At 25.6% G+C, this 27,993-nt stretch overlaps 2 protein-coding genes across 4 annotated transcripts in view; one reads left to right on the forward strand and one right to left on the reverse strand.

The window, feature by feature from the left end:
• LOC117179523 (nuclear pore complex protein Nup88) overlaps window positions 1-27,993 on the reverse strand; it is a 490,092-nt gene that overhangs the window by 232,994 nt on the left and 229,105 nt on the right. The window lies entirely within an intron of this gene.
• Window positions 1,543-27,821, forward strand: LOC117179524 (uncharacterized protein F21D5.5). Of its 3 annotated transcripts, none has more exons than XM_033371408.1 (8): window positions 1,543-1,750; window positions 11,220-11,740; window positions 19,155-19,400; window positions 19,498-19,569; window positions 19,652-19,933; window positions 20,022-20,303; window positions 27,169-27,230; window positions 27,329-27,821. In XM_033371408.1, the coding sequence occupies exons 1-8, from the start codon at window positions 1,609-1,611 to the stop codon at window positions 27,558-27,560; spliced, it is 1,839 nt and encodes a 612-aa protein (XP_033227299.1). In that variant the 5' UTR covers window positions 1,543-1,608; the 3' UTR covers window positions 27,561-27,821. The 3 variants fall into 3 exon arrangements, with proteins under 3 accessions (XP_033227299.1, XP_033227300.1, XP_033227301.1); XM_033371409.1 differs by having other exon boundaries at window positions 27,437-27,821; XM_033371410.1 differs by having other exon boundaries at window positions 1,717-1,832.

Here is a 27,993-nt window from a genome sequence, read left to right on the forward strand (position 1 = left end):
AGTTGAGGATTCAACTATTTTGTTGAAAAGTTTTCGTTGATAGCATGAATTCAACTGCTTTTTTATTTATAAACAAATTTCCGTTGTGAATTTTCATCTTTTTTAGTGGAAAATACAAATGCTACTTTGTGAATGTTGAACTACTTTGTTTAAACGCCATTTTTTCGAAATTCATCATTTTAGGTAAAATTTGGTCTTTTATGATAGAAAATTAATCTTTTTATAGAAAACTCATGAATTTGGTTTAAAATTAAATTTTTTCGCCTAAAATTGATATTTTTGGGTTGAAAAATTAATTTATCATGGGAAATATGCCTCTTTTGTAAAATATTTTATGCTTTTTGGGTAAAAATTAATTCTTGAATGAGAAATTTGGAACGACTTAAAAATTCCGAAAAATAAAATTCTCGAATTGGAAAATTTCATAATAATAAAATTTGAGAATGATAAAATTCATAAATTGGAAAACGCTCGAATAATAAACTTCCTGAATTTAAAAATTTCTGAATTAAACATTTTTTTTGTGTGGATAAATTAAAAGGTTTTTTATTAAAAATGAAAATATTTTTGGATTGAAATATGAGCTATAACATTTTTCGTTGAGAATGAATCTTTTTTCGTTAAAAAGTCAACTATTTGTTAAAGTTGAATAAATTGGTTAAAGTGATCTTTTTGTTTGAAGAATCATTAATTCAGTTTACAAATTTCTCTTTTTTTGAGAAAATTAATCATATTAATAGAAAAATCATGTTTTTGGGTTAAAAATATAAGTGGTTGAAAACTAGACAAGGCAATCGTAGATTCAACTATTTTATTGAAGATATTCCTTTTTTGGATAAATTTCCCTGTTCTTTGCTATAAATAAAAATATTTTTAAATTAAAATATCACCTATCACATTTTTCGTAGAGAATTAATCTTTTTTGTTTGAAAATGCAACCTATTGGTTAAAAGCTGCAATATTTTGTTAAAAAGTATATTTCTTTGCTTGTTTAAAGATGCATCATTTTAGTGGCAAATTTGCCATTTTTATTAGGAAATTATTCTTATTAATAAAAAATTAACGGATTCGGTTAAAAATTTAATTATTTGGTTAAAAATTAATTTTTGTGTTGAAAATTAATATTTTGTTTAAAACAATATTTTTTGGTAGAAAATACGTTTCTTATTGAAAATATTTAATAATTTTTGGTTATAAATACAACTGGATGAAAATTAATCTTTTTTGATTGAGGATTGCACTATTTTGCTGAAATCTGATCTATTTTGGATGAATTCAAATGTTTTTTATACAACCTTTTTGAATTTTCAGAAAGTAAAATTTATATAGCTATAAAAACAAATAAAACAAGTAATTTAATAATTAATTAAAAATTTTATACTGAATTTGAAATTATTTTGTCCTTCTTATCGAGAAACTGCTCGAGTGCATAGCGCGCGATTGATGATGCTAATTGCTACTAATTTGAATTTTGGCACCTCTCAACCCGTCAGCTGTTACTGACACGCTTGACGCATGCGCATTTCCAACGTTTACGCTACTCGCGCGCGTGTTAATGCGTCTTAATTTTGCTCTCTAATCATTTCAATTATAAAAAAATTGTGGAAAATGACGACAGAAACGGCAAGTTGTTACATATTCAAAGAAGATAAATCAGCACCATCGATTTTTTTGCCAGACAAGGAGGAAATATTCGTAGGGCGCAGTCCCGAAACGAAGATCACTGACACACATTGTTCAAGGCGCCAAGGTTAGTTTTCGATGTTGCACAATTTTCTCTTCAAAATAGTTATTCAAGATGCAGCACTTAGCATGTCGCTTTTTGCGTTTTGGTAAGTTCGGAAATAAACTTTTTTCAAAAAACAAAAAAAAATCAAGTGACAATTTTTAAAGACGTAACCTACATACGACATAACCTAAAAATGCGTTTCAACTGAAAACCCTTCGTGTGAAAACAAAATAAAGAATACATTATAAGAGTTCTTTTATTTTTCTTTGCATCTTTAAGTAGCTTATATTTTGTTAACACTTGCAGCATGATATAAGAGTTCATCGTGAAAAAATCGATGACATAATGTATTAATTTACGAAAGTATAAACAAAACATTTAGTCTGCTGGCGGGATGAATAACAAATTATTTCAGTGAATCCGGTTGGCTCGACAGCGAATTATAATGGTCAGTTTATTATAATATTATAATTTATTTATTATAATATTATAATAGCACAATTTTTTAATTTTTGTTAAATTAAATGGAATAGATTTGAACAGTTTCAGTACCGAACTAGATAACCAAAATTTTTGCCGAAAATAGGCTTTTTGCATAAAAAATACTTTAAAACATCAAATACATCTTGTGTTAAAAGGATTTTTTCGAAATCTCATTTTCAATATACCCTCACCTCTTAACTGTTTCAAAAACCTTTTTTTCTTAATCCTTCATTTACGCCTTAAAAAAGTGACAGAAATAGTGGAAATAATTCAAAATACATTCTGCTTGAAAACTTTCAAATTTTAATAAAGCTCTTAGAAAATCCCTAAAGTAAAATTATTTTCAATAAATATAATTAAATTTCACTTTTAAAAATTGGATGTCATAATTTTGCTCTTTTTCTGAAGTGTAGAACTGAAATTTTAAAGTTAAAAAAAAAACAATTATTCAGAATTTCATTGCATTAAAACAATTATTTCAGTTTAATTTTCAATAGCATAATATTCCTCGCACTCTATTTTAAAAGTACGTAAATAATTCTCAAAGGTGTTCTCGGACCAAAAATGAGGTCCCTGGGGAAAAAGTTTTCTATGATTTTAAGAATTAAAATTATATTATTAGTCATGTCTTATCAAAGTAAAAGCAATATTTTTTATTACAAAAGTTTACAGCTTAGGAAGAATAATTATCTCAACAGTACTTTTTGTAATTTAATTTGTTCCCGATGCTGCGAAATTCCCAATAAAGAAATTATTCAAAATAGAAAATTTCCGAAATTATAAAATTGCCGAAATATAAAAAAACTCGAAGAGTTTTTAAAATTTTTAATGTTATATCATTGTTAATTTAATTAATAAATAATAAAAACTTTTTTCTAATTGTTCACATTCGGGAATTTTATTATTTGAGAATGTTCCAATCCGGTATTTTTATGTCTCGAGCATTTTCTATTTCGAAAATTTATGTTTCGGGCATTTTATTTTCGGGATTTTTCATTCGTCATCACTTTTTAGCAATTTTTAAAAAATAATATAGTTTTGTTTGTTTTAAATTTGAAAGTAAGTAATCAATCTTCAAATATAATTATTTGTTTGAATAAAGTTGTATTTTCAACAAATTATTTTAACTATTTCAGCCATAGAAAAACTATTTGATATTACTATTTTATATTTATTATTTTTAATTTAATGCTTCCTAATTCGAATTAAATTATTTTTAAAATTAATTAACAGATTCCATCTCTGAAAGCTATAAATTTTAATTTGAAGTTATAAAAACAGAACTGCAAGTTAAAGAACTCACAGAGGAACTCTTTTGAACTTTAAATTTTTGAAATTAAAGGTTAAAACATTTTCACATAAAATTTTTTTAATTGAAACGTTCAAGAATTTAGTTGCTCAAAACAGAAGCTTTTAACCAATTTCAATTGAAAAATTTAAAATTAAATACCCTTAAATTTCAAAAAAAAATTTTTTGTTTTATAAGTGATTAAACAGTTTGAAGATTTCTAAGTAAAAAATAGGATTGCATTCTATCATTTTCAATGCTTCAAATTGAAGAACGAATTAATAATTTTTTTAAATGTTCAAAACTATATCATTTAAGCACTTTTAAGATCGAAATATAAAAAATTAAACGATAAAAAATATTTTTGGACTTGAGATTTTTTTAAATTAGAAGTTGGACTATCTTAATTTGAAGTAATTTCAAATTAATAATTGATTGATTGTTATATTTATGCATCAGAATTCTTTACTTTCACTTACAAATTAAAATTTGTTTAAATGTAATAATTAAACTTGTAGGAACAGCGTTTAAATTTAGGACTTTGAAATTTCAGTTTTAAAGATTTGATTTCCAATTGCTGATTTTAATTAAACAGACCGTTTTTTAAATAATTTTTCAAATTGTGATTTTTATAAGTTATTATATCATTTAGTTTAGAATGCTTAATTCGAAAATTTTTCACTTTAAAAATTTTCCATGTTTAATTTTTAAAAGCATATATTTTAATTTAAAGAATTTAAGAATGCATTTTTTAAGGTTTAAAAACCAGAAGTTTTTAAAATCAAAGATTTTAAAAATAACAAACAGGGTGGCCATCGGAATGGGAAACCGGGAATTTTACGAATTTTCAGAAGAAAAGTCTGCCCAAATTCGATTTTAACAGTTTTTTAAATTAATTAAAGTGCAGTTTTGAAGATTTAAGCAATTAAAAATTAAAAGCATTTGAAGTTGAACATTTTGAATAAAAAAGAGTTTTATTTTATCAACTGTAAATACAAATAAATATATCATTTTAAAAATGGATCTTTACCGATAATTTTATTTTTAAATAAAAATGTTCATGATTCATCAATAGTATATTTTTTAATTCAGATTTTCAGGTTTTCCTTTATATTATTTTTTATATTGAATTTAATAAATAAATTTATTAATATATTATTTCTATTAATTTGTTTAGATATTTAAACATGTAAACGTGCGTTTTACTATTTTCAACTTAAAAATAAATCCATAATAACATAGTCATAATTAAAGGTTTTTATTAAAGTTAAAATATTGTGAGTGTAAATTATTTAGTTTTTATCCAATTTAATTTGAAATTTCTCAATCTAGAAAAAAATAAGTATTTAATATTTAGCAATATTTCACTGTTCATTTAAGGCGATCAAATTGAAAACAAATATTTAAAAGAAAACAATTTGAAACTGAATTGTTTTACATACAAAGCTTTTAATCTTTATATTTTTGAAGAACTTTTAAACTTTTAGCGTTCCATTTTTAATTGCTCTATTTAAAACGTGTTTAATTTATGAGTGAAATTGTTCAATTTTGAATCATAAATAACAGCGGAACAATTATTATTCGTAGAAAAAATTTGAGTAATTTTAAGAGATATTTAGAAGTTTTGAAAAGATTCAAAATAAATTAAAAACTTGAAATTATTTCAAGTAGTTTAAACAAAGTGTGTTACCATTTTTTCAGAATTTCAAATATGTTTTAAAATTAACCGAAATTTTCCCACAATTTTTGAAAATATGCAAATTCTTAAAAATCCTTAAAATCTTCCATAATTTTTCAAAATGGAAAATCGTTTTCAATTTTCCTAAGAATCTTAAGAAAATTTTCTATTCTTTTGAAGTCCTTTACAATTCTTAGAAAAATTCTAAATTTTTTTTTGAAATCTGCAAAAATCTACATTTTATTTTAAATTCGGCTGTAAGTATTTGAAATTATTTCAAGTTATAAATTCCAATCTTTTTAAAACTTCTAAATATCTCTTAAAATTACTATAATATTTTTTACAAATAATAAGTTTTATTTGTTATTTATAAATTCAAATTCAACTTTTTTTAAATTTGCAGGATTTTCTAAAATTTATAGGAAAAATTCAATTCATTTTGAAATATATTTAAAAGTTCTGAAAAAAAATTCAAAAATTATTCTGAATTTGGAAAAATTGTAAACCACTTCTAGATTTCTCCAGATTTTGAAAAAATAATTGTAAAGCTTTTGAACGATGCCTGGACTATTTAAAATTAAAATGATTTAACTTCTAATTTAAGAACTGTTAAGTTTTTTGAAAATTTTTAAAGTTTATTGCTTGATTCTTTAATTTAGACTATTGACAACGTTAACGTGGATTTATATTTTTGGAACTTAATCTGAATCTTTGAACTCTTTAATTTATGAAAGTTTTAAATTTTGCAGTTTATTTGCATTTCATTTAACATTGTTTCATTGAAAAGTGTTCCATTTGGTACGTGTAAATTTTTGAGTATTTGAACACAAAATTTATGAATTGAAAAATTTTTGAATTTCCATTTTAAAAATTTGGAATTCAAAGCGTTCCATTTTGAATGATTTAATTTGTTGTTTATTATTTATTACTTTATATGTAAAATTTTTTAGAATATAGTTTTATTTGTTTAATTTTATTGGCCGTAAAAAATGTTTGCGAACCGGGACAGACAGTATACCAGATTTCAAAGACTTTAAAACATTTAAAAGATTTTAAGTGATTTCAAAGATTTTTAAACGCTTCCAAAAATTTAAACGATTTCAAAAGGTTTCAAATCATTTTACAAAATTTGAAAATCTTGAACTAAGATTTCAAATAATTAAATGATTTCAACGAAATATAAAGATTTCACAAACAAAGATTTCAGAACAACTTCCCAAAGGTTTCGAATATTTTATAAAAATTAGAAGAATTTAAAACAATTTAAAAAGGCGTGTACTCCAGAATTCAAAGGTTTCGAACAGTTTCAAAAAATTAAAATTTTTCAAAATATTTCAAAGATTGAAAAAAGGGTATAGTAAACCGGATTTCTAAGATTTCAAAATATTTTCCACAGATTACAACTATCTTAATGATTTCAAAAGGAATAAAAAAAATTTCACAATTATTTCAAAGATTTCATTAATATAAATAATATAAATATTGCGAAAGATTTAGAAAATATTTCCAATGATGTTAAATAAATTCAGAAGGTTTTAACAATTTTGAGAAGATTCCACTGATTTCAAACGAACACAAAAGTTTTCACAAACAAAGATTAAAGAAAGCTTTTACAAATAAAAAAAAATATTTCATAACAATTTCACAAAGATTTCAAGGATTTCAAAGACGACTGATGTTCGCAAAAAATTAAGAATTTGTTTATTAATGGTTCTGCTATTTTTAACCAATTTTTCAACAAAAAAAAGCACATAATGTACATTTTAATCGAAGAAAAAAATTCCGGGTGATTTTCCGGTTTTTTCCTGGTTCGCGAAAATGCTCAAAAAATGCGAACTCTAAAGCTAAACATTTTTCCATTTGAAGTAATAAAAAATAAAGTACAAATTACAGCACTTAAAGTGGAACTCTTGAATTTTAAAGTTTGGAAATTTAAGTATGAAATTTTTTTAATTCCAACATTTTGTATTTAAATGCTGAATAATGTACAGGTAAGCAATAGAAGTTTTTAACAGTTTTCAATCAAATGCAGATTCAGTTCTAAAAACATTAATCCACGTTATCATTTTCAATGCTCTAAATTAAAGAATGAATGAAATTTAATATTTTCAAGATTGTTATTTTGAATAATTTCTACCTAGAAACGTTAAAAATTTAAAAATGAAATGTTTTTAAAACTAAAAACTTGTTAAATTATTTTCATTTTAAACAGCTTAAACATCCTTAAAAAGCTTCAAATTTTTTTCAAAATCTTGAGAAATCTAACAGTTCTTTTAAATTTATTTAAATTTTAAACTATTTTTGAGGTTTTTTTAGAACTTCTAAATATCTTTTGAAATGAATGGAATTTTCCTTACACTTTTAAAAAAATCCTGCCAATTAAAAAAATGTCTTAAATTCTTCCAGATTCTTTTTTAATAATTTTGGAAAAACGTTTTCATGTTTTTGGACATTCTCTTAAAATAATTTCCTAAATTAGAAAATTATTTTCAATTTTCTTAAGAATCGTAAGAAAATGTGTTTATTCTTTTGAAGCTCTTCACCCTTTCACAATTATTAAAAAGTTTTTTTTTTTAAATACGCAAAAATCTATTTTTTTTTCAAATTTAGACTGTCACTATTTGCTCCGAAATTTCGGTACAAATAGACCATATTTGTCGGTACACACGTAGTTTAAATTATTTATATCCTCTCAAGCTTTAAATTAATTTTGAATATTTTCAAAACTTCTAAATAGCTCTTTAAATTACTAAATTTTTTTCTACAGACAATAATTGTTCAATTTTTATTTAAACACCAAAATTAAATAATTTCACTTACAAATTAAACATTGTTTAAAAAGAAAAATATTCGGTTTTAATTCATTCGTCTTATCTGAACAGTCAGATATTGCAAAATGGTAAATAATTATTCCTTTTCTTAATTAAAAAATTGCAAATTAAATGGATTAAAAATGGAATATCAGGGTGGAAAAATCTGTCCAAATTCGATTTCAACAGTTTTTAAAATAATTAGTTGAATTGATATATTTTTAAATTATATTATTCAGTTTTTAATGCATAATTTGAAAATCTTTCACCTCTAAAATTTTCTATTCTATATTTTTATTTTTAACCTTAAATATTTAATTTAAAGAATTTTAACGTGCAGTCTTGAAGGCTTCAACAATTAAAAATTAAAAACGTTTCAACTTGCAAATTTTTGATAAAATACAGTATTATTTTATCAACTCTAAATTTAAATAAATAATTTTTAAAATGGTTCGGTATTTTAAGTATTAAAAACTGTAAAATAATTGATTTGATAAAACGATTCTAAATCCGTTGAAAGTTAAAGAATTTCCAGATTCGAAATTAAAGGCTTTTATTAAACTAAAAATATTGTTCCAGTTTAAATTATTCCATTTTTAACCCATTTAATTTAAGAAAATTTTATTAAGAAAAAGGATAATTATTTAAAAGTAAACAATTAGAAACTTAAATGTTTGACATAGAAAGCTTTGAATTGTTAAGATTTCGAAAAGCTTTTAACCTTTTAACGTTACAATTTGTATTGTTCTACTTAATAAAATTTTTAATTTGTAAGCGAAATTGTTGAATCTTGTTGTATAAATAATAATTCAGCCCGTATTATTTATAGAAAAGTTTGAGTAATTTTAAGAGATATTTAGAAGTTTTGAAAAGATTCAAAATTAATTAAGAACTGAAAATGATATCAATTAATTTAAACGAAGTTTTTGAAAAAAAAAATCAGAACTTCCAAACCTATTTTAAATTGAATACAAATTTCGTTACGTGTAACCAAATTTTTTCGGTAAACATACTTCGTTAAAATTATTTGAAATAATTTCAAGTTCTAAATTAATTTTTAATCTTTTTCAAACTTCTAAATATCTCTTAAAATTACTCTAATTGTTATTAAAAATAATAAGTGTTCAATTGTTATTTAGAAATCCAAATTATATGGACTTTTTTTTTGATTCGCAGGATTTTCTAAAATTTGTAGGACAAATTCAATTAATTTTTTAAGTTATTGAGAAGTTTTGAAAAGATTTCAAAAAATAAAGCTAAATTTGAAAAAATTTAAAACTACTTCTAGATTTCTCAAGATTTTGAAATGCAATTTTATGGTTTTTCCAGGGTGCTTAAACCATTTAAAATAAAAATAATTAAAATTCTAATTTAAGAACTTTTAAGTTGAAAAAAAATGTAAATTTTAAAATATTTATTGGTCTAAAATAACTGAATAATGTAATTTTGACAATTTTTAAAGTTTATTAATTTATTCTTTAATTTAAAGTATTGAAAATGTTAAAGTGGATTTATATTTTTCGAACCTAATCTAAATCTTTGAACTCTATAATTTATGAATGTTAAAAATTTTGAATTTTGCAGTTTAAATTCATTAAACTTGAAATTATTCAGTTAAAAAGTGTTAGTACCTTCCAGTTTATACGTATAAATTACTGAACAATTCAATAGAAAATTTTTTAATTTAAAAACTTTTAAACTTTAATTTTAAAACTTAAAATTTCAAGAGTTTCACTTTGAATGCTTTAGTTTGTTGTTTATTTTGCAACACTTGTTCGTTTACTGTTTAGCTTTATATTTCGATTTTTTATATTTTATTGACCGGGAAAAAAATTTGCGAATATTTCAAACTGAAACATTATTTTCAATTTAATGAAAGCCTTCAATTAAAAATACATTATTATGAAGTTATTTTTAAGTGAAAAATATTTTATAAATTTGCAATCGGACGTTTGCACTTTTTTATTGCACTTTTTTAATGACTAAGTCTTTCGAATTGAAACAGGTTAATTTTTAAGGTTAAAATCTGATTTTTTAAAATTTTGATCGGCTTTCGAATCATTTTGTCAAATTAAGTATTGTTCCTTTCTAATACGTAAAGTATAGATTCATTTAAATAATAATTTATTTGTATTTACAGTTGATAGAATAAAAATGTTTCTAAGAACAAATTTCAATTTCAAATGGCTGTAATTTTTTATTATTTAAGTCTTCCAGGCCGACCGCGTTTTAAAATTCATTAACCCTTAAAGGGCATACTGGGTGTAAAATACCCAGTGACTTATTTGCGCTTTAAGAAAACGTACCAAATTCAAGAAAATGGAACATATGGCGACAGATTAACAAATTACATGAAAACCTATTTATTTTTCTATGTCATTTTCACATAATTTTGATTTTTATCATTTTTATATGCAGTTTAAGATCAATAAAATTGTTTAATCACGCAAAGTACGGTGTTTCATTTTTTCATTGAATTGAAGCTTTTATTTTTTTAAATTAATACCTTCTTAGGAACGAAAAGTATAAGACTAATTTTGTCTTTGAAACGCCGTATTTCGGAAGTATTCAAGTAAAATTTTGAGTAAAAATATCAAAAAATTAAAAAGTTATGAAATTTAGAGTGAAATAAGTCATTTTTTAATTTTTTTCCAAAAAGGATTTTTTAAACTACTTTAAATTTCAAAAACTGTTATGAAACCTTTTCCTCCTTAAACTAGATAGATTAAACATCATTAATAGATTTTCTGGTAAAAAACTATCCAATGCCGTCGGCACAGCACACGTTTGAATACCCTTGGGTGCCTAACACCCAGTTTCCTATTTATGTAATTTTACGGAAGGCTGCCCTTTAAGGGTTAAATTAAATATCCAAATCCAAAATGAAAATTTTTTAAAGTAGAATGTCATAATTGAAAAAGATAAGAATTCAGCTAATTATAATATTATTAAAACATTTTATGTAGAACTTGAGACAGATTTTTTTTCTAAATATTTGTAAAATTTCCGGTCAAAAAAGAATTCACTGTCATTTTTTGGTCCAGCGGCCACCCTGAATACACTTTGTCCTTTTCTGCGAATATTACTACATATTTAAAAATAATCACAGCTGTATGTCATCTGTAGCCTTATCTTTACTGATCAATCACTAAATGATTTATCAGTTTTAAAATTTCATTGAGACTTTTTACCGCAATTTTTTATCATATTTTTTCTTCATTATCTTATCAGTTAGACTCTACGCGAATTATGCGGACCAGAAAGTTATAGTGCAGCAAGTAGGGATCCATCCGAGTGGATTGAATGGTTACAAAACCGAAAAGGACGTAAAAATCATAGCCCAACACGGCGATACTTTGGAAATTTTATACGGAAAATATCCTTACCAAGTAGAATTTAATCCACCTCCCACACGAGCAATTGGAACAGGAAAGCCGGAAAAAAGACTTCGCTTAGCAGATTCAGACGGTGAAGAGAGTAAAGATAAAAAGTTGAAAAAGGAGTTTGATTTTGATAGCGACGAGGACAGTTTTCATATTGATTTGCCGGAAAGTTGTCCGGACAGTGAGGGAGACATTTTATCTAGGCTTGATAAAGATTTAAAAATGGATGACTCTGGAAAGGGAACAGAATCGAAAATATTGTCTGAATCTAGTAAGAATTCAGAACCAACAGACGCAGATAAGTGGGAAGAATCTGGCAAAGGGTCTTGCTTAGTTTTTACCAGTAAGGGTGTCCAAGGTAGATCAAAAGTAAGTTCAGGATAATTTAACATTTATTTTGAAGATTGAAATTATTTTTTCGAATTGTCACAATATTTATAAGAACAACATTCTTTAATTCTAAACAATAAATTGTCATTAATTTATATGAATTGATGGAAATAGAAATTTAAAGTTTCTTCTTACGTGCTTCGAATAAGATAAAAGTGGGTGTCTACCCTATCTGGAAAACCTGGAAACATCACGGCATTTTTTTTAATTTGTGGAATCTTTTTTTAATTTATGGAATTTTTTCAAAAGCTTGCTTGTTCTTTTTTAAATTGTACTATCAAATTAAATAACAATAATTCCTTATTGGTAGAAGTAGCTTTATATAACTGTGTTGTACTATTTTGTTGAAAATTCTTTTTTTTGTTGTTTGAAATTAATTTTTTTCAGCTAAAAATTTACCTATTCCAATTTTTTGTCTCTTCGCTGAAAATTTATTCTTAGTTGAAAATCCAAATCATGTTCAAAATTCATGTTTTTTTGGTTGAATTGAATTGTTGTTGCCTAAAAATTATAATTTTTTTTGGTAAAAATATTAACGATTACATTTTTTGTTCAGACTTCACGTTTAAAAAAAAAATTTTATGAATTATTTTTTCTTTAACTAAAAATTTAACTATTCCAGTTGAAAATTCCATTATTTTAGTTAAAAATTCAGCTTTTTAGCTAATATTTAATTTTGTTCAAATAAAGATTGAATCATTCAATTTTGGACTGAAGAATTGTCTTTTTCAGTTGAAAATTCTTATATTTTTGGTAAAAATTAATTTTTTGGTTCAGAAGTCGATTACTCTAGTTAAAGATTCATATGTTTAGTTGAAAATTATATTTTTGTTTCAAAATTCAAATATTCCAGTTGAAGACTTATCATTTTAATTAAAAATGATTCATTTTGTTTGAAAATGTAACTATTTTTTCTGAAAATTCGTCTTTTTTGGTAAAAATTATTCTTCTTGGTTTAAAAAAGACCTTTTTGGTTTAGAATTCAAGTATTCCAGTTGAAGATTCATCATTTTAGTTGAAAATTGATGAAAATAGAAGTTTAAAATTTCTTCTTACATGCTTCAAATAAGATAAAAGTGGGAGTCTACCCTATCTGGAAAACCTGGAATTGTCCGGGAATTGTTATATACTTGGAAAACCTCGAAACATTAGGGAACTTTTTTTTTAATTTAGGAAATTTTTTCAAAAGCTTGCTTTTTTTTGTTTAATTTTACTCTAAAAGTAAATAACAAAAATTCCTTATTGGTAGAATTACTTTTATGTAACTGTATTGTACTATTTTGTTGAAAATTCGTTTTTTTTCTTATTTGAAATTAATTTTTCTCACCTAGAAATTTAACTATTACATTTTTGAGTGAAAATTTATCGTTTTTAGTTGAAAATTCAATTTGTTTGCAAATTTTTGCTCTCTTCGTTGAAAATTTATTCATAGTTGAAAATCCAACTCATGTTCAAAATTCGTATTTTTTTGGTTGAATTGAATTGTTGTTGCCTAAAAATTATAATCTTTTATGGTTGAAATATTAACGATAACTATTTTCGTTCAGACTTTGAAAAAAAATTTTTTAATGAATTATTTTTTCTTTAACTGAAATTTGAACTATTTCAGTTGAAAATTTAATTATTTTACTGAAAAATTCAACTTTTTGACTGAAGAATTGTCTTTTTTGGTTGAAAATTCTTATACTTTTGGTAAAAATGAATTTTTTTGATTAAAAAGTCGATTATTCTAGTTAAAGATTCATAATTTTAGTGCAAAATTATCTTTTTGTTTCATAATTCAAATATTGCAGTTGAAGATTTATCATTTTAGTTAAAAATGATTCGTTTTGTTTGAAAATTTAACTATTTTTTCTGAAAATTCGTCTTTTTTGGTCAAAATTATCCTTCTTAGTTTAAAAAAGACCTTTTTGGTTAAAAATTTAACTTCCAGTTGCAGATTCATCATTTTAGTAAAAAATTCATCTATTTGGATTAAAATTCATTTATTCGAGTTGAAAATTAATTAAATGCTTTTTGGTTTCAAATTTTCCTGTTCTGTTAAAAATGTAACCATTTCGTAGAAAATTTACTTTTTGTATGAAGTTAATATTTTGGTGTTAAAAAAAAAGAAATAAATATTTTCTGGGTGAATAATAATAAATAAATAATAAATTCAACTATTAAAAATTAAAAAAAAAATTAAAACGCAATATTTGGTAGAGAATTAAACAATTTCGTTAAAAAGTCATCCTTTTGTGTTGTAAATTCGTGTTTTTGGATAAAAAATTAAATTTTCTCGCAGAAACTTATTTCTTGTTTAAAATTTAACTTTTTTGTCAAATTTATCTTTTCGATTTGAAAATTCATCTGTTTTAGTAGAAATTTCATTTTTTTTAATATGAAAACACAACTTTTTGGGGAAAAATAATTTTCCTGTGCTTGAGTATTCAAAAATTTTGTTTAAAATATTTAGTTGAATCACTTTCTTAAGAAACCATTTCTTTTTTTTTGAAGATTTATGTTTGTAGTTGAACTATTTTGTTGAAAATTATTCTTTTTTAATGGAAAATTCAAATACTTGGGTAAAAGTAAAATTATATTCTTAAAAATGCATTTTTTTAATTAAAAATTAAAAAATATAAATATTGTTTAAAAATTGAACTGTTTAGTGGAAAAACCTTTTTTTTTCTTTTTTATACTGCAAATGTAACTTCTCCATTTTACCAAGATTCATCTTTTTCAGTTGAAAAATCTCTTTTTTTGGTAAAGAAAATAATTTTCCATGAAAAATCATATTTTTTGTTTGAGAATTCAATTTTTGTAGAGAAAATTTGTCTTTTTGCTTGAAGGTTTAACCATTTAGATTGAATTTTCTTTCTTGAGTGAACAATCATTAGATCGAATCCATTTCAAATCAGGCAGGTTCTACACGTGAAGTTGCAGAATCTCTCGGGGACGATAAATGTTGTTTTTTTTTAGAGGAAATTATGCGATACGTATGTTTGCGATTTGTTAAGAAAAATTTTTTACGGAGTTATGCGTATTTGAATTTTTGGCTTCGTTTTTCATAAAAAAAAAAAAACAATTTTTTCTTCAAACTTATATGACTTGATCTAATTAAGATATTTCACATTTATTTCGAGACTCTTGTAGAGTTTATCGCGTTCTTTCGAAATCCTCGAGAAAAATTTAAAAAATGTTCAAAATTAACAAAATGGAGGCCGCTTTTTTGAAAATACTAAAAGCCTATTTTCTCAAAAAATCCGCACTAATATTTTTGCCATTTTTTTGTTCATTTTGTACTATCATGAGGAAAATAAATTGTGCGTTTTATGTGGGTTAAATAAATTTTGTGGCCAGGAGAATTTTTTTTTTCATAAAACCGAATTCTCGCATTTTTCTTACAAAAAGCAATAGGCACGAAAACTTGTTTGGAAAATATTTTGCACAGTGAAGAGAGTTCTACAAAAAGTTCTTCTACTCATTTATATCTTACACCATTTCCGAGAAAAATAGAAAATTTCAATTTTCATGAGCAAAAAAATTCGCTTGATGTCAAGAATGGTTTGGCCAACATAAAAATTATCAAATGTCTTATTTATATAAACAAAAATGTGTAAAAACAAGTTATTTTCCTCATGATAGTACAAATTAAACAAAAAATTGGCAAAGAATATAAGTGCGGGTTTTTTGAGAAAATCGGCTTTTAGTATTTCCAGAACTAAGCCGAACCAAAGAACTAAATACGCATAATTACGTAAACACTTTTTTTTACAAATCTCAAAAATTCGTATCGCCTAATTTCCTATAAAAAAAACACATATTTCGTCCCCGAGAGATTCTGTAAATTCAAGTGTAGAACCTGCCTGATTTGAAATGGATTCGGTCTTTAGTTTTTAAAAATTCGTCTTTTCGGGTTTAAATCTCCTTTTTTGTGTATAAATTTCATCTTTTTTATTTAAATATAAACTATGATACTTTTTTGTTGGAAATTTATCTTTTTAGGTTGAAAATTCAACTGTTATGTTAAAAATAAAATAATTTTATTGCAAATTTAAGTATTGTACTAAAAAGCCATCTTTTATTGGGATTGGTGGTCTACCATTTCGCCACCTGGTGTCGAAAACTGGAACTAGAAAGAGCAGGTACAATTTTAAAGATGTACTTTAATTTTTGCATAAAAATGTTTTTGCGATTGTTTTGTGAAGTTTAAAAAAAATGGTTGAATACTAAAAACCAATCTTCGTAAACAACAATTCGTTTTAGATAAATTTTGATCTTATACAGTGAAAAAACACATTTTGTCAAAAAGGTTTTAAATAAAAAAAAACAATTATGTCATTGTTTCATGTAAATTTCAGTGCATTGTAAGCTCAAATGAAATTTAATTAATGTATGTAGCGACAAATTTTATCCAGATTCTGCAAAGAGTACGAATAATAGACGATTGGAATTAAAAGAAGAATTCTAAGCTAACGCATTCAGATCAGATTTTTAAATAGTAAATATTTCATGTAAAAATCAATACAAATTTACGTTGAGTTCATTTTTGCTTCAAATCAAGTCCATTTAAGTTTATAATCTGTCGAAAACAACAATAAATAGTACAATAATTGTTTTTTTCTTAGAAAAATACTTCTGTCAAAAAATGTGGTTTCTTACTGTATAAGATGAAAAATTCCATCTCAAACCCTTTGTTTCCGATAAAGACTTATTTTTAGTATCCAATAAATACTTTAAATTCCACAAAATAGTCGTTAAAACACTTTTATTCACAGATTAAATTGCATACTTAAAATCGTACCTATTCTTTCTAGTTCGGACTTTTGTCACCAGATGGCGTATCGCAGTTTAACCATTGAGTATTCTAATAATACGTCACGATTGGTCCGTAACATAAAAATCTGTAAGGCTATACCACTTGGTGGACTGCAAAGCATTGTTTAGATAGGAGTTTGACTAAAATTAATTAATTTCGGTGAAATTAACTAAAAAATCGTTATATAGCTTTGCTTTTAAGAAAGATAAGCCATTTATTTCATTATTGTTGGCAATTTGGAAAATCTGGGATTAGGCAGTCCATTACGAAAAATTATAATTTGCAGTAATTAAGGTTATAAACTCAATTGCCGGCGACTTATGTCATAATACTTTTCGATGATAAGTAATTTAACGATTTTTATATCAAGTAAAGTTATATTAAAGAGACTTTAAAGTATTTTAAAAGGCTTCAAGTGATCTTAAGATTTCTCACGACATTTTTAACGATTTCAAAAAATTTGAAAGAATTTTAAAAGAATGCAAAAAAATTGAACGATTTTGAAGGAATTTGAAAGATTTTTAAAGAATCCGAAAAGGTTTAAGGAATTGCAAGAGATTTGATCAAATTTTAAGGTAGTTTAGGTGATTTCAAAGAATGCCAAGTGAGTTACTCAACGGTTACTGCGAGTTACTTAAATTTCGTAAATTTTAAATGATTTTAAAGAAGTTGAAGGAATTTCAAAAAAGTTCGGAGGAGTTAAAGGATTTCTGAAAATTGAAGTGATTTAAAGGAATTACAATAGGGACTTGACGGGATTTTATTCAAAAACGTTTCAAGATTTACAAGAAACTTCTAAAGATTTTCAGACAATTTTAGTGATTTTAAAGATTTTAAAGTTATTTAAAAAGTTATTTAAAAAAAAGTTATTCAAGAGTGATTTTAAGGAATTACTAGGGACTTGGCGGAATCTTAAAGTTTTATTTTAAAGGATTTAAAAATAATCCAAAAATAGTTCAAAATAATTTAATGATTTACAAGAGATTTTATAAGATTTCACGACATTTGTAGTGATTTTAAAGAAAGTCCAGCGAGTCATTGAAAAGTTATTATAACAAATGTAATGAGTTTTAGGAGATTTCAAGGTATTTGAAGAAATTGATTGACTTAAGGATTTTCAAAAGATTTTAAGGAGCCTAAGAAAATTTAAAGGATTTTGTATATAAAAGATTTGAATTAATTGTAGTCAATTTTACAGTATTTTAAATTACTTCAAAGAAGTTGAAGGGAATTCAAAAAAATTCGGAGGACTTTAAGGATTTACTAGGGATTTGGCGAAATCTTCAAGTTTCTTTTTAAACAATTTAAAAATAATTCAAAAATAATTTTAAAAAGTTGAAGGGTTTATAAGTTATTTCGTAAGATGTTAAGACAGTTTTAGTAGTCTTAAAGAATTTCAAGCGTGTTTTTTAGAAGTTATTTAAAAAGATTTTTCTGAATTCGAAAAAATTCAAAGATTTTAAGGATTTTTAAGAGTTTTAAAGGAATTTAAAAAAATTTTAAGGATTTTAAGAGATTTGAATTAATTTAAGTCAATTTCGAGAAACTTCGAAAAATTTTAAATGATTGTAAAGAAGTTAAAGAAATTTAAAAAAAAATTCGGAAGAGTTTAAGGATTAATAAGAAATCTTAAAGGATTTCTAAGAGTTCAAGTGATTTTAAGGAATAACTAGAGACTTGAGGGGTTTTAAAGTTTATTTGTAAAGGATTTAAACATATTTCCATAAGTTTTAGTGACTTTAAAGAATGTTAAACAATTAATTTAAAAGTTATTTGTAAAAATTCAATGGTTTTAAGGATTGTCAAGAGATTTAAAGGAATTTAAGAATATTTTAAAGCTTTTATGTGATTAAGATTAATTTTAATAAATTTTGAGATACTTCGAAAGAATTGAATAGATTGCAAAGAATTTGAAGGGTTCTAAAAAAAAGTCGGAGAAGTTTAGGGATTTTCAAGAAATCTTATTATATTTCTGAGAAGCATGACAGTCTTTGGTCATTTTCGTTTTCTCAAAGTTCAAAAATAATCTCTTGACATCTTTGAAAAACACACTTTAACGAACTACCAAAACTCGAAAAATTTTGACCGCCAACTATCCCAACAATGCAACCTAACAGCAATCGCGGCACATTATATTTTTTCTTGATGGATTGTCCAAATCGCGCACTTCCTTGATTTCTAACAATAATTAAAGAAATAACTTTTCTTTCGTAAAAGCAAAGCCATATCACTATTTTTTACATAATTTTGCCGAAATGAATTAATTTTATTCAAACTCCTATCTAAACAATGCTTTGCAGTCCACCAAGTGGTATAGCCTAATAGATTTCGACGTTACCGACCGAGTATGACGTAATGTTGGAATACTCAATTCCCAATAGTTGAGAAGAAATTTTTTTTTGTTAAAAATAAATTAATAAATTTGAAATTTTTCAATTTGTATCTGAAAAACTGTTTTATTCCGCTTATAAAAGATTATGCGTCAAAAGTATTTATTACAAGATTAAAATGCTGGTACTTGAATATTAATAATATTATCTGTTTGAGAGGCCTGTTGAAAAAATATTTATGATAAGTCTATGTTATTCATAGATAGCTGCATATGATATGGACAAGACTCTCATAAAAACTCAATCGGGACGACAATTTCCTCAAGATGCTAATGATTGGCAATTATGGCACCCAGAAGTTCCTGGGAAATTAAAAAAATTGCATGCAGATGGTTACAAAATTGTAATATTTACGAATCAGGCTAGCCTAGGCACGGGTAAAGTAAAACCGAGCGACTTTAAGTTGAAGATTGAAAGGATTGTTAAAAAGATCGGTATTCCCATACAGGTGCGAACTTTTTAAATTATCATCAGAAAATTATCATTATTATCATTTTCCCCTTGGACAATTTTTCACTTGAAAATAATGCGTATTATTTCAAAAGGTATTTATTGCTGTTGGATACAGTAAATTTCGAAAGCCGTGTACTGGAATGTGGGATCTTTTGGTGCAAGAAGTACGTAATTAAATAAAAATAAATTGGTAAAAAAATCAAATCTAAGAGGAAGTATATTATGAATTTTGATATCATCTTTTAGAAAAATGATGGAGTGGCAATTAAAAAAGAACAGTGTCTATATGTTGGTGACGCGGCTGGTCGTCCGGAACAAAAGGAATCGAAAAGGAAGAAAGATCATTCCTTGGCTGACAGATTATTAGCTATAAATGTAGGACTGGATTTTTACACTCCAGAGGAACACTTTCTTGGGCATAAGGTTGCAAAATACAATCCACCGGCTTTTCATCCGAAAGACGAGGTGAACAAAAAGACTCATATCACCGATCCGCCAAATGCAGAAGTCACCAAACAGGAGCAAGAGGTACATTTTAATACCTCTTTCATTTTGAGGAATCGTTTTTAGATTATTTGAGAGAAGATTAGAGACTATTGTTGAATTTTTTTAACAGGTTATTGTTATGGTCGGAAGCCCTGGATCGGGAAAGTCACATTTTGCCAAAACTTATCTGACTGGTTATCATTACGTTAACCGAGACACGTTGGGTAGTTGGCAAAAATGTGTGGCTGAAACAGAAAAAGCTTTGGTTTTAGGAAAAAGCGTGGTTGTTGATAACACTAATCCGGACGAAATTTCGAGATTGAGGTATATTGAAGTGGGCAAGAAACACAATGTTCCAGTGAGATGTTTCGTCATGGCGATGACTAAAGAACACACCAAACATAATAATAAGGTTTGAATTAAAAAAAAAAAAAACATTTTTTAAATATAATAGCAGGGTTGCTACAGGTAAGGGAATTCTGAAAAGTCAGGGCATTTCAGGAAAAACCTGAAAGAGTTCGGGAATTTTTGATAAACTGTTGTTGAAGTTTAGGGGTCATCTACAAATTATGTACAGCGTTTTTCTGAAATTTAGACCGTAAGATTTTCTCTCAAGGAATGAAGAAAAAAATTATATTTTGCAAAGAAAAATTGATAATAACAAGTAAGTTTTAGAAACGTATAATTTTATTTTATTTTTAGGATTTTTGGTTGTAAACTCATCTTGTGGTGAAAAATTATATTATTTTATTGACAATTTCTTTAGTTTGTTGAAAATTCAACAATTTTGTCGAAAAGTAATTCTTTTTGGGTAAAAATTCGTCCTTTTCGTTTAAAATATCAACTATTTTAGTAAAAAATCCAAACTATTTTTATGAAAATTAATCTTTTTTTTCTAAATTTAGCAAAGAAAAATTGATAATAACATGTAAGTTTTAGAAACGTATAATTTTATTCTATTTTTATTTATTTTTAGTTTTTTGGTTGTAACCTCATCTTTTAGTGAAAAAGTACGTTATTTTATTAAAAATTTAATTAGTTTGTTGAAAATTCAACAATTTTGTCAAAAAGTAATTCTTTTTGGGTGAAAATTCGTCCTTTTGGTTTAAAATATCATCTATTTTAGTAAAAAATTCAAACTATTTTTATGAAAATTAATTTTTTTTTTAATTTAGCAAAGAAAAATTGATAATAACAAGTAAGTTTTAGAAACTTTTAATTTTGTTCTATTTCTATTTATTTTTAGAATTTTTGGTTGTAAACTCATTTTGTACTGAAAAATTATATTATTTTATTGAACATTTCTTTAGTTTGTTGAAAATTCAACAATTTTGTCAAAAAATAATTGTTTTTGAGTGAAAACTCATCCTATTTTGATGAAAATTAACTTTTTTAACTGAAAACTTTAACTATACATTTTTGCTAAAAAAATTGGTTTCTTTTGTTTTAAAACTAATTTATTTTGTTTAAAACTTGTATTTTTGCTTTAAAAATCAACCCTTTGGTTCGAAACTAAATTGTTAAAAATTCATATTTTTGGATCTAAAATTCAACTGTTTTAGTGAAAAATCATCCTTTGGTTTGAAATATCAACTGTTTTGTTAAAAAATTAAGTAGAAAATTTAACAATGCATTTTTGCTAAGAAATTGATCTTTTTTATTTTAAAATTCATTTATTTGATTGAAAACTCCTATTTTTGCTTTAAAATTCAACACTTTTGTTTGAAACTAAATTGTTTTGCTAAAAAATTAAACTAGAAAATTAAGTTTTTGAACTAAAAATTTTACAACGCATTTTTACTAAAAAATTTATATTTTAATTTTTAAATTAATTTATTTTATTTAAAATTCGTATTATTGCTTTAAAATTCGACACTTCTGTTTGGAATTAAATTGTTTGTTAAAAATTCATATTTTGGGAACTAAAATTCAATTTTTTTGATAAAAATTTCTCCTTTTGGTTTGAAATATAAATTATTCTGATAAAAAGTTCAATTACAAAATTGAATTTTTGAACTAGAAAATTTTACAATGCATTTTTGCTAAAAAAAAAGTATCTTTTTTGTTTAAAAATTCACTCATTTTATTTAAAACTCGCCTTTTTGTTTTAAAATTCAACACTTTTGTTGAAAACTAAATTGTTTGTTAAAAATTCATATTTTAAGATCTAAAATTCACCTTTTTTTTATAAAATTTCGTCTTTTTGTTCTGAACAATCAACTATTTTGGTAAAAAATTCAACGAGAAAATTAATTTTTTGAACTACAAAATTTAACAATGCATTTTTGCAACAAAAAAATGTTATTTTAAAATTAATTTATTTTATACAAAACTTGTATTTTTTGGCTTTAACATTAAATACTTTTGTGTAAAAGTAAATTTTTTGTTCTCAGTCCATATTTTGAGATTGAGAATTTACCTTTTTTTAAATAAAAAATGGTACTTTTGGTTTGAAATATGAAATATTTTTTTAGAAAATAACTATTCTGTAGAAAAGTTGTCTTTTTGGTATCAAAATTTAATATTTTGAAGGAAATTGTTGGCCTTTTTGTACTGAAAAATTTTTCTTAGATTTTAAATTAACCTCTTTTCAAAAATTCGTCTGGTTGAAAATTCAACCAATTGGTTGAAGATTTATGTATTTTGTTTCAAATTAATTTTTTTTTGTTGAAAATTTATTTGTTAGGTTGAAATTTTTTACTGCAGATTTAATTATTTTATTTTTGGTTGAAAATTTTTAAAATTTGGAAAAGGTCTTTGGGCAGAAAATTCATGTTCTTTGTTATTTCGTCTTTTTGGGTAGAAAAGTAATCCCATTATTTGAAACTTTATCGTTTAGTTAAAAATTAATTTATTTGTTTGAAAATTTAACTATTTTGACGAACATTATTTCTTTTAACTGAAAAATTTAAATATCCATATTTTCTAAAAAAAAATCATCTTTTTTATTTGAATATTAATTTATTTTCTAATTGGTTAAAAATTGAAATTTTATGTATTTTGTTGGAAATTCGTTTCTTTTTTGATTGAAAATTAATTCCTTAATTTGCCATTATTTTACCGCAGATTTAATTATTTTATTTTTGGTTGAAAATCAAAAAATTTGGAAAAGTTATTTAGTTGAAAAATCATGTGTTTTGTTGAAAAATTGTCTTTGGGTAGAAAATTAACATTTTTAATTGAATATTTATTTGCTAAGAAATTCAACTTTTTATTCTATACATTTCTCCGTAATTGTAGACATTTCATTATCTTTTTCGCTAAAAATGCAACTGTTTGATTGAAAATTCATCAATTATGATTAAGACATTAATTACGAATTTTCTCTGATAATTTATATTTTTTAGTTGAAAATTTAACTACTTACTTGAAAGTAGAAATACATATTGAAAGTTTATTTTTTTGGTTAATGATTCATCATCTTGATTTAAAAGTTTTTTTTTTGTTGAAAATTATATATTTTTTCTTGTTTTAAATCATTTTTTTTAAACTGAAACTGAACTATGCCAGGTTTAGTAGAAAATGTATATTTTTGAACTGAGTATTCATGTATTTTTGGTATTTTACTTTTGGTTAAAATTTTTTTTTTTTAGAAATTCTTATATTTTGTTGAAAATTTAGTATTCGGCAGAAAATCATTTTTTTTGGTTGAATATGTCACTTTTGTTAAAAATTAATTTTTTTGTCAGTAGAAGACTGATCATTTTTGTTAAAAATTAATTTCGTTGATTGAAAATTTTAGCGATTTTTTTGACAATTAGTTCTTTTGATTGTAAATTAATTTATTGTACTAAAAATGTAACTATTCTATTTTTGCTTCAAAATTTATCTGCTTTAGTGGAAAATTTATTTAATTTGTTTAAAACTCGTATTTTTGTAGTTGAAATTTTAATTTTTTGAAAGGTAAAACTCGTTTCTTGGAGTTGAAATTGAACAATTGTGTTCGAAATTAACTTTTTTGTTTTATGTTCATATTTTTGGATTGAAAACTCAACTGTTTTGTAGAAAATTCGTCTTTATGGCTTTAAAATTCAACATTTTGCATAACATTTTTCTTCTTAATTGACTGCAAAAGCTTTCTTCGTTGAAAATTCCTATTTTTGGTTTGAAAATTAATTTTTTTTTGTTGAGGATTTAAGCAGTTTCTTGCAATTTATTTTATTTTGGTTAATTTTAACTGTTTTTGATTGAAAATCAAAATATATTTTGATGAAAATATAAAGTATTAGACTTTTCGTTGATAATTCATTTTTTTAAAGATTAATCTGTTTAGTTGAAAATTTTTATATTTTCTTGAAAACTCTTTTTTTTTTATTGAAAAAATTTTATTTTAAGTGAAAATCTACTTATTCTATTTTGCAAGGAATTTTTATTATCATAAGGGAATAACAGAAATCTTTAACGTCTTATCAGTATAGATGGAGCTATGAATCAAAACATAATTAAATTTTTTCTGATAAAATATCTGAAAATTATTTTTAAAATATTCAATTTTTTGTTAGAAATCTATTGTTTGAGTTGAAAAATAAAAACTATTTGGTTAAGAATGCATTTATTTGTTGAAAGATCAATACCTTCAAGTTTTAATATATGTTCATATGTTAATTGATTAAGAAATTACCACATCCCCAAATATTCTTACGGAATTTGTGGACCTTATAAAATCCGAAAATCATTTTACGATGGCGTCTGTCTGTCTGTCACCCTGTCGTCCGTCCGTAAACACGGTAACTCTCGAAAAAATGAACGAATCAACTCCATCTTTGGCACACTTTTTTTAGGCCCTAAAAGAAAGAACGAATTCGTTAACTAGCCATTTTTGATAAAAATTTAAAAAGTGAGCGCATTTAAAAAATTTTTGAGACTACTTTTTTCTGAATTTGAAAGTTGTATGTACGGATATTTATAGTATTAAAAAGAAAAAACAATTTATCCTAATGACTTTTTCCGATAAAACGAAAATTCTCAGTTATAGCATTTTCAAAAAATTTTCAATGAACCGAAAATCCAAATTTGAAGCCAAAAAACGCACGATATGAAAAAAAGTCAAGAGAAGAAAAACATTTCTTTTTGAAAGCTCTACAAGATTATCAATTGTTATCCCAAAAAAGATTTAGAATTTCGTTAAGAATCACTTCTTGATAGGACGCGTACTTTTTGTTTTATTCGTAAAAGTAGCATTCACGGTAAAAAAAATTGAGCTGTGACAGGGATATTATTCCTTATTATAGCAAAATATTTAGCTGAAAACGAACGAAGGAATTTAGAAAGATCCCTGGATCAGCGAAAATGAATATCCTTGACCATTTTCCATATACCAGGGATATCGTCTAGTCAAACCCCTAATAAGTATAGCTATAATAGTGATATTGAGAATAGGTGTCTGAAGGAATTATCGGAAGAGCGCCGGTGCATTATGGGAACAGCGAAATAAAATGGCGACAGTCTAATGGGGTGCAGTGACAGTTCAGATTTACTTTGGACAATTAAACGCTTTTTACCATCTAAAATGTGCGCGAATGTTAATATTAAATAGACTTTATGATACGGTAATAATAATTTACATTTGTTTCGATTGTAGGCAATAACTATATTGAAATATCAAGAAACGTGATAAAAACAACAAAATTGACCTCCAAATGCATTATACGCATTGCAGGGAAATTCATTTTCGCGATACCAGTTGAAAGATTGGCTACTGTAAGTTAATATATTTAATGACAACTAAATTTTTTTCTAATCTGAAGATAATAAAATTATACATAATCTGTCGAAAATAATAAACTCTCGAACTTAACAATTTTGTCCAAATTACTGATTTATGAGAACAATTTACATAAAGTAACTAAATTTTTAACTCTTCTCACTAAACGTTTTACCTAATCTAAGCGGACACTTTCTTTGAGTTTAATATATTCTCGATTCACTCGTTTGCCTCAAGAATTTTTTTTCCGTGTTGAAAATTAAAAAAAAAGTGTGGAAAAACGACAAAAGTTACGAGAAAAAAGATTAAACAAAACCTATTTACAAATGTCTGCCGAAAATGGAGCGCGCAGCGCGAGTGTCATGATGATAATGTGTACCTCAAAGGCTACAAAGCTTTGAGAAACTTAATCTTCGACTATACTTAATTACGAGGGGTGTTCAAAAAGTAAGTTTCAATAGTCTGCAGTTTTTCCCCAGTGCTATCTAGCGAGCTGGGACCGAACATAGTTTTAGTTTAGAATATACCGATAAGAGCGGAACCGGTCTTAGCTGCCGAAAAATTTTTTTCATCAGTACCGGCTCTGAAACCATGGAGCTACCTGTGAAAAACGTGTCCACTTGTGAGTTGCGTGAAGTTATGCGCTTTTTAGCTGCAAAAGGGCTTAATGGCAACGAAATTATCACTGACAAATATCGATTTCAGGAGGCATTGAGTCCAAAATTCTGTCAATTGTAAAGCGCCTATCCGCCAAAATGATTTTTTCGACTGCTGCTACTGCGTCATCTGTAACGGCGGTTTTTGGCCGGCCTGCACGCTGCTCATAATGAACTTCTCAGCGTCCCTCGAGAAAATATGTACACTACCGACGCACCATTTGTACACTCATGCATTTGTCACCATCAATATGCACTAATTTAGTGTGAATTTCGTTGCCAATAAGCCTTTTTGCAGTTAAAAAGCGAATAACTGCGCGCAAATCACAAGTGGACACGTTTTTCACAGGTAGCTCCATGGTTTCCAAGCCGGTAACTGATAAAAAAAAATTTCGGCAGCTAAGACCGGCTCCGCTCTTATCGGTATATCCTAAACTAAAACTATGTTCGGTCCGAGCTCGCTAGATGGCGCTGGGACAAAACGGCAGACTAGGGAAACTTACTTTTTGAACACCCCTCGTAGGTAGATAATTCATGATATAATGACGCATAATAATACTTCTATCTAAAAGAGATCTTTTTGATAAAGTGTAATTCAAACATTCCAAATGCAAAGAACAAATATCCGAGCGCAAAGCGCGAGATTCAACCGTCGCGTGTCCTAGGCGCGCTCAAACTTGCAAACGCAGCGAGCCGCGCGATGAGAATGTGCCCGTGAAGCAAGAAGATTTTTTTACATTAAAATTTGCAATTTTATAGTTGTAAGCTTCTTTTTCAATTAGAATAAAAACTTTATAATGCTTAGGGAAAAAGAAAAATTGGTGAGAGAAATGTCAGGGAATTCCAAAGTTGGGATCTTGTAGCAACCCTTTTTTTTTCACCCTTATTTGAAATTAATCTTTTATATTTGATGTTAGTTCCGATGCCTGACGGATCCAAATCACCAGAAGATCAGCGACATGATTCTACACTCTTACGCGTGAGTATTTTAAAATTATTTTCAAAGCTTCAAGAATCTTTTGATCTGCTGCTGGTTAGCGATGAAATTCAGTGATACCGAAGTTCATTTCTCATCAGCAATGTCGAGTCGCAGCTGATCTGGCGTTGTCTAAGATTCGTGAAGCTTCTGCTCCTACTGTGTCTTCAGTTGTGCACCTTCTTCTTCACAAATCCTCAACCTTACAGAAAGTCCTACAAAATGCCGAATCTAGAGGAAGGTTTCGCCGAAATCGTGAAAGTCAACTTTGTTCCCAAGTTCGAGACGGAAGAGGCTCGGAAACTTTATGAAATGTATCTACTCGAAGAGTAAAGATGAATGATCAAAGAACGACTACCAAGTCAACGAGTTTTGTATTATTTAAATTCAATTTATTAGAAATTAGCGATATTTTTGCATTAATTATAATTGTAGAAATTAAGAAGAGGGCATTCCAGTTAATTTTTGCTTCTTCCCATGATGATAGTTGGAAAGTGACTTGAAAATAAAATTGTTATTAATTTATGATCAAATTCTAAATCGAAATTTGATTACTTGTAGAGGAGTATCAAACAGTGATGTTAGTTTAAGCTTCAAGATTAAGAATTCAGATTTTTTTTAGATTATTTTTGAATCTTATTTAAAATAGAAGGTATGTAATTTATTGGTGTGGTTTTAATAAACAAAAAGCATGTCAGAATATTGTTATTTAATAAAATTATTGTAACAGAATTACAGGTAAAGAAAGAATTTCAGATACACCGAC

Source organism: Belonocnema kinseyi, chromosome 9, assembly GCF_010883055.1.
Source record: "Belonocnema kinseyi isolate 2016_QV_RU_SX_M_011 chromosome 9, B_treatae_v1, whole genome shotgun sequence".
Classification (NCBI taxonomy): Eukaryota; Metazoa; Arthropoda; class Insecta; order Hymenoptera; family Cynipidae; genus Belonocnema; species Belonocnema kinseyi.

Bases quoted from the DNA above. Each gene is read 5' to 3' on its own strand.
- LOC117179524 (XM_033371408.1), top strand. From the start codon at position 1,609: ATGACGACAGAAACGGCAAGTTGTTACATATTCAAAGAAGATAAATCA. The intron at 1,751-11,219 runs GTTAGTTTTCGA...TTATCTTATCAG, and splicing joins ACATTGTTCAAGGCGCCAAG to TTAGACTCTACGCGAATTAT. The intron at 27,231-27,328 runs GTGAGTATTTTA...ATTTCTCATCAG, and splicing joins ATGATTCTACACTCTTACGC to CAATGTCGAGTCGCAGCTGA.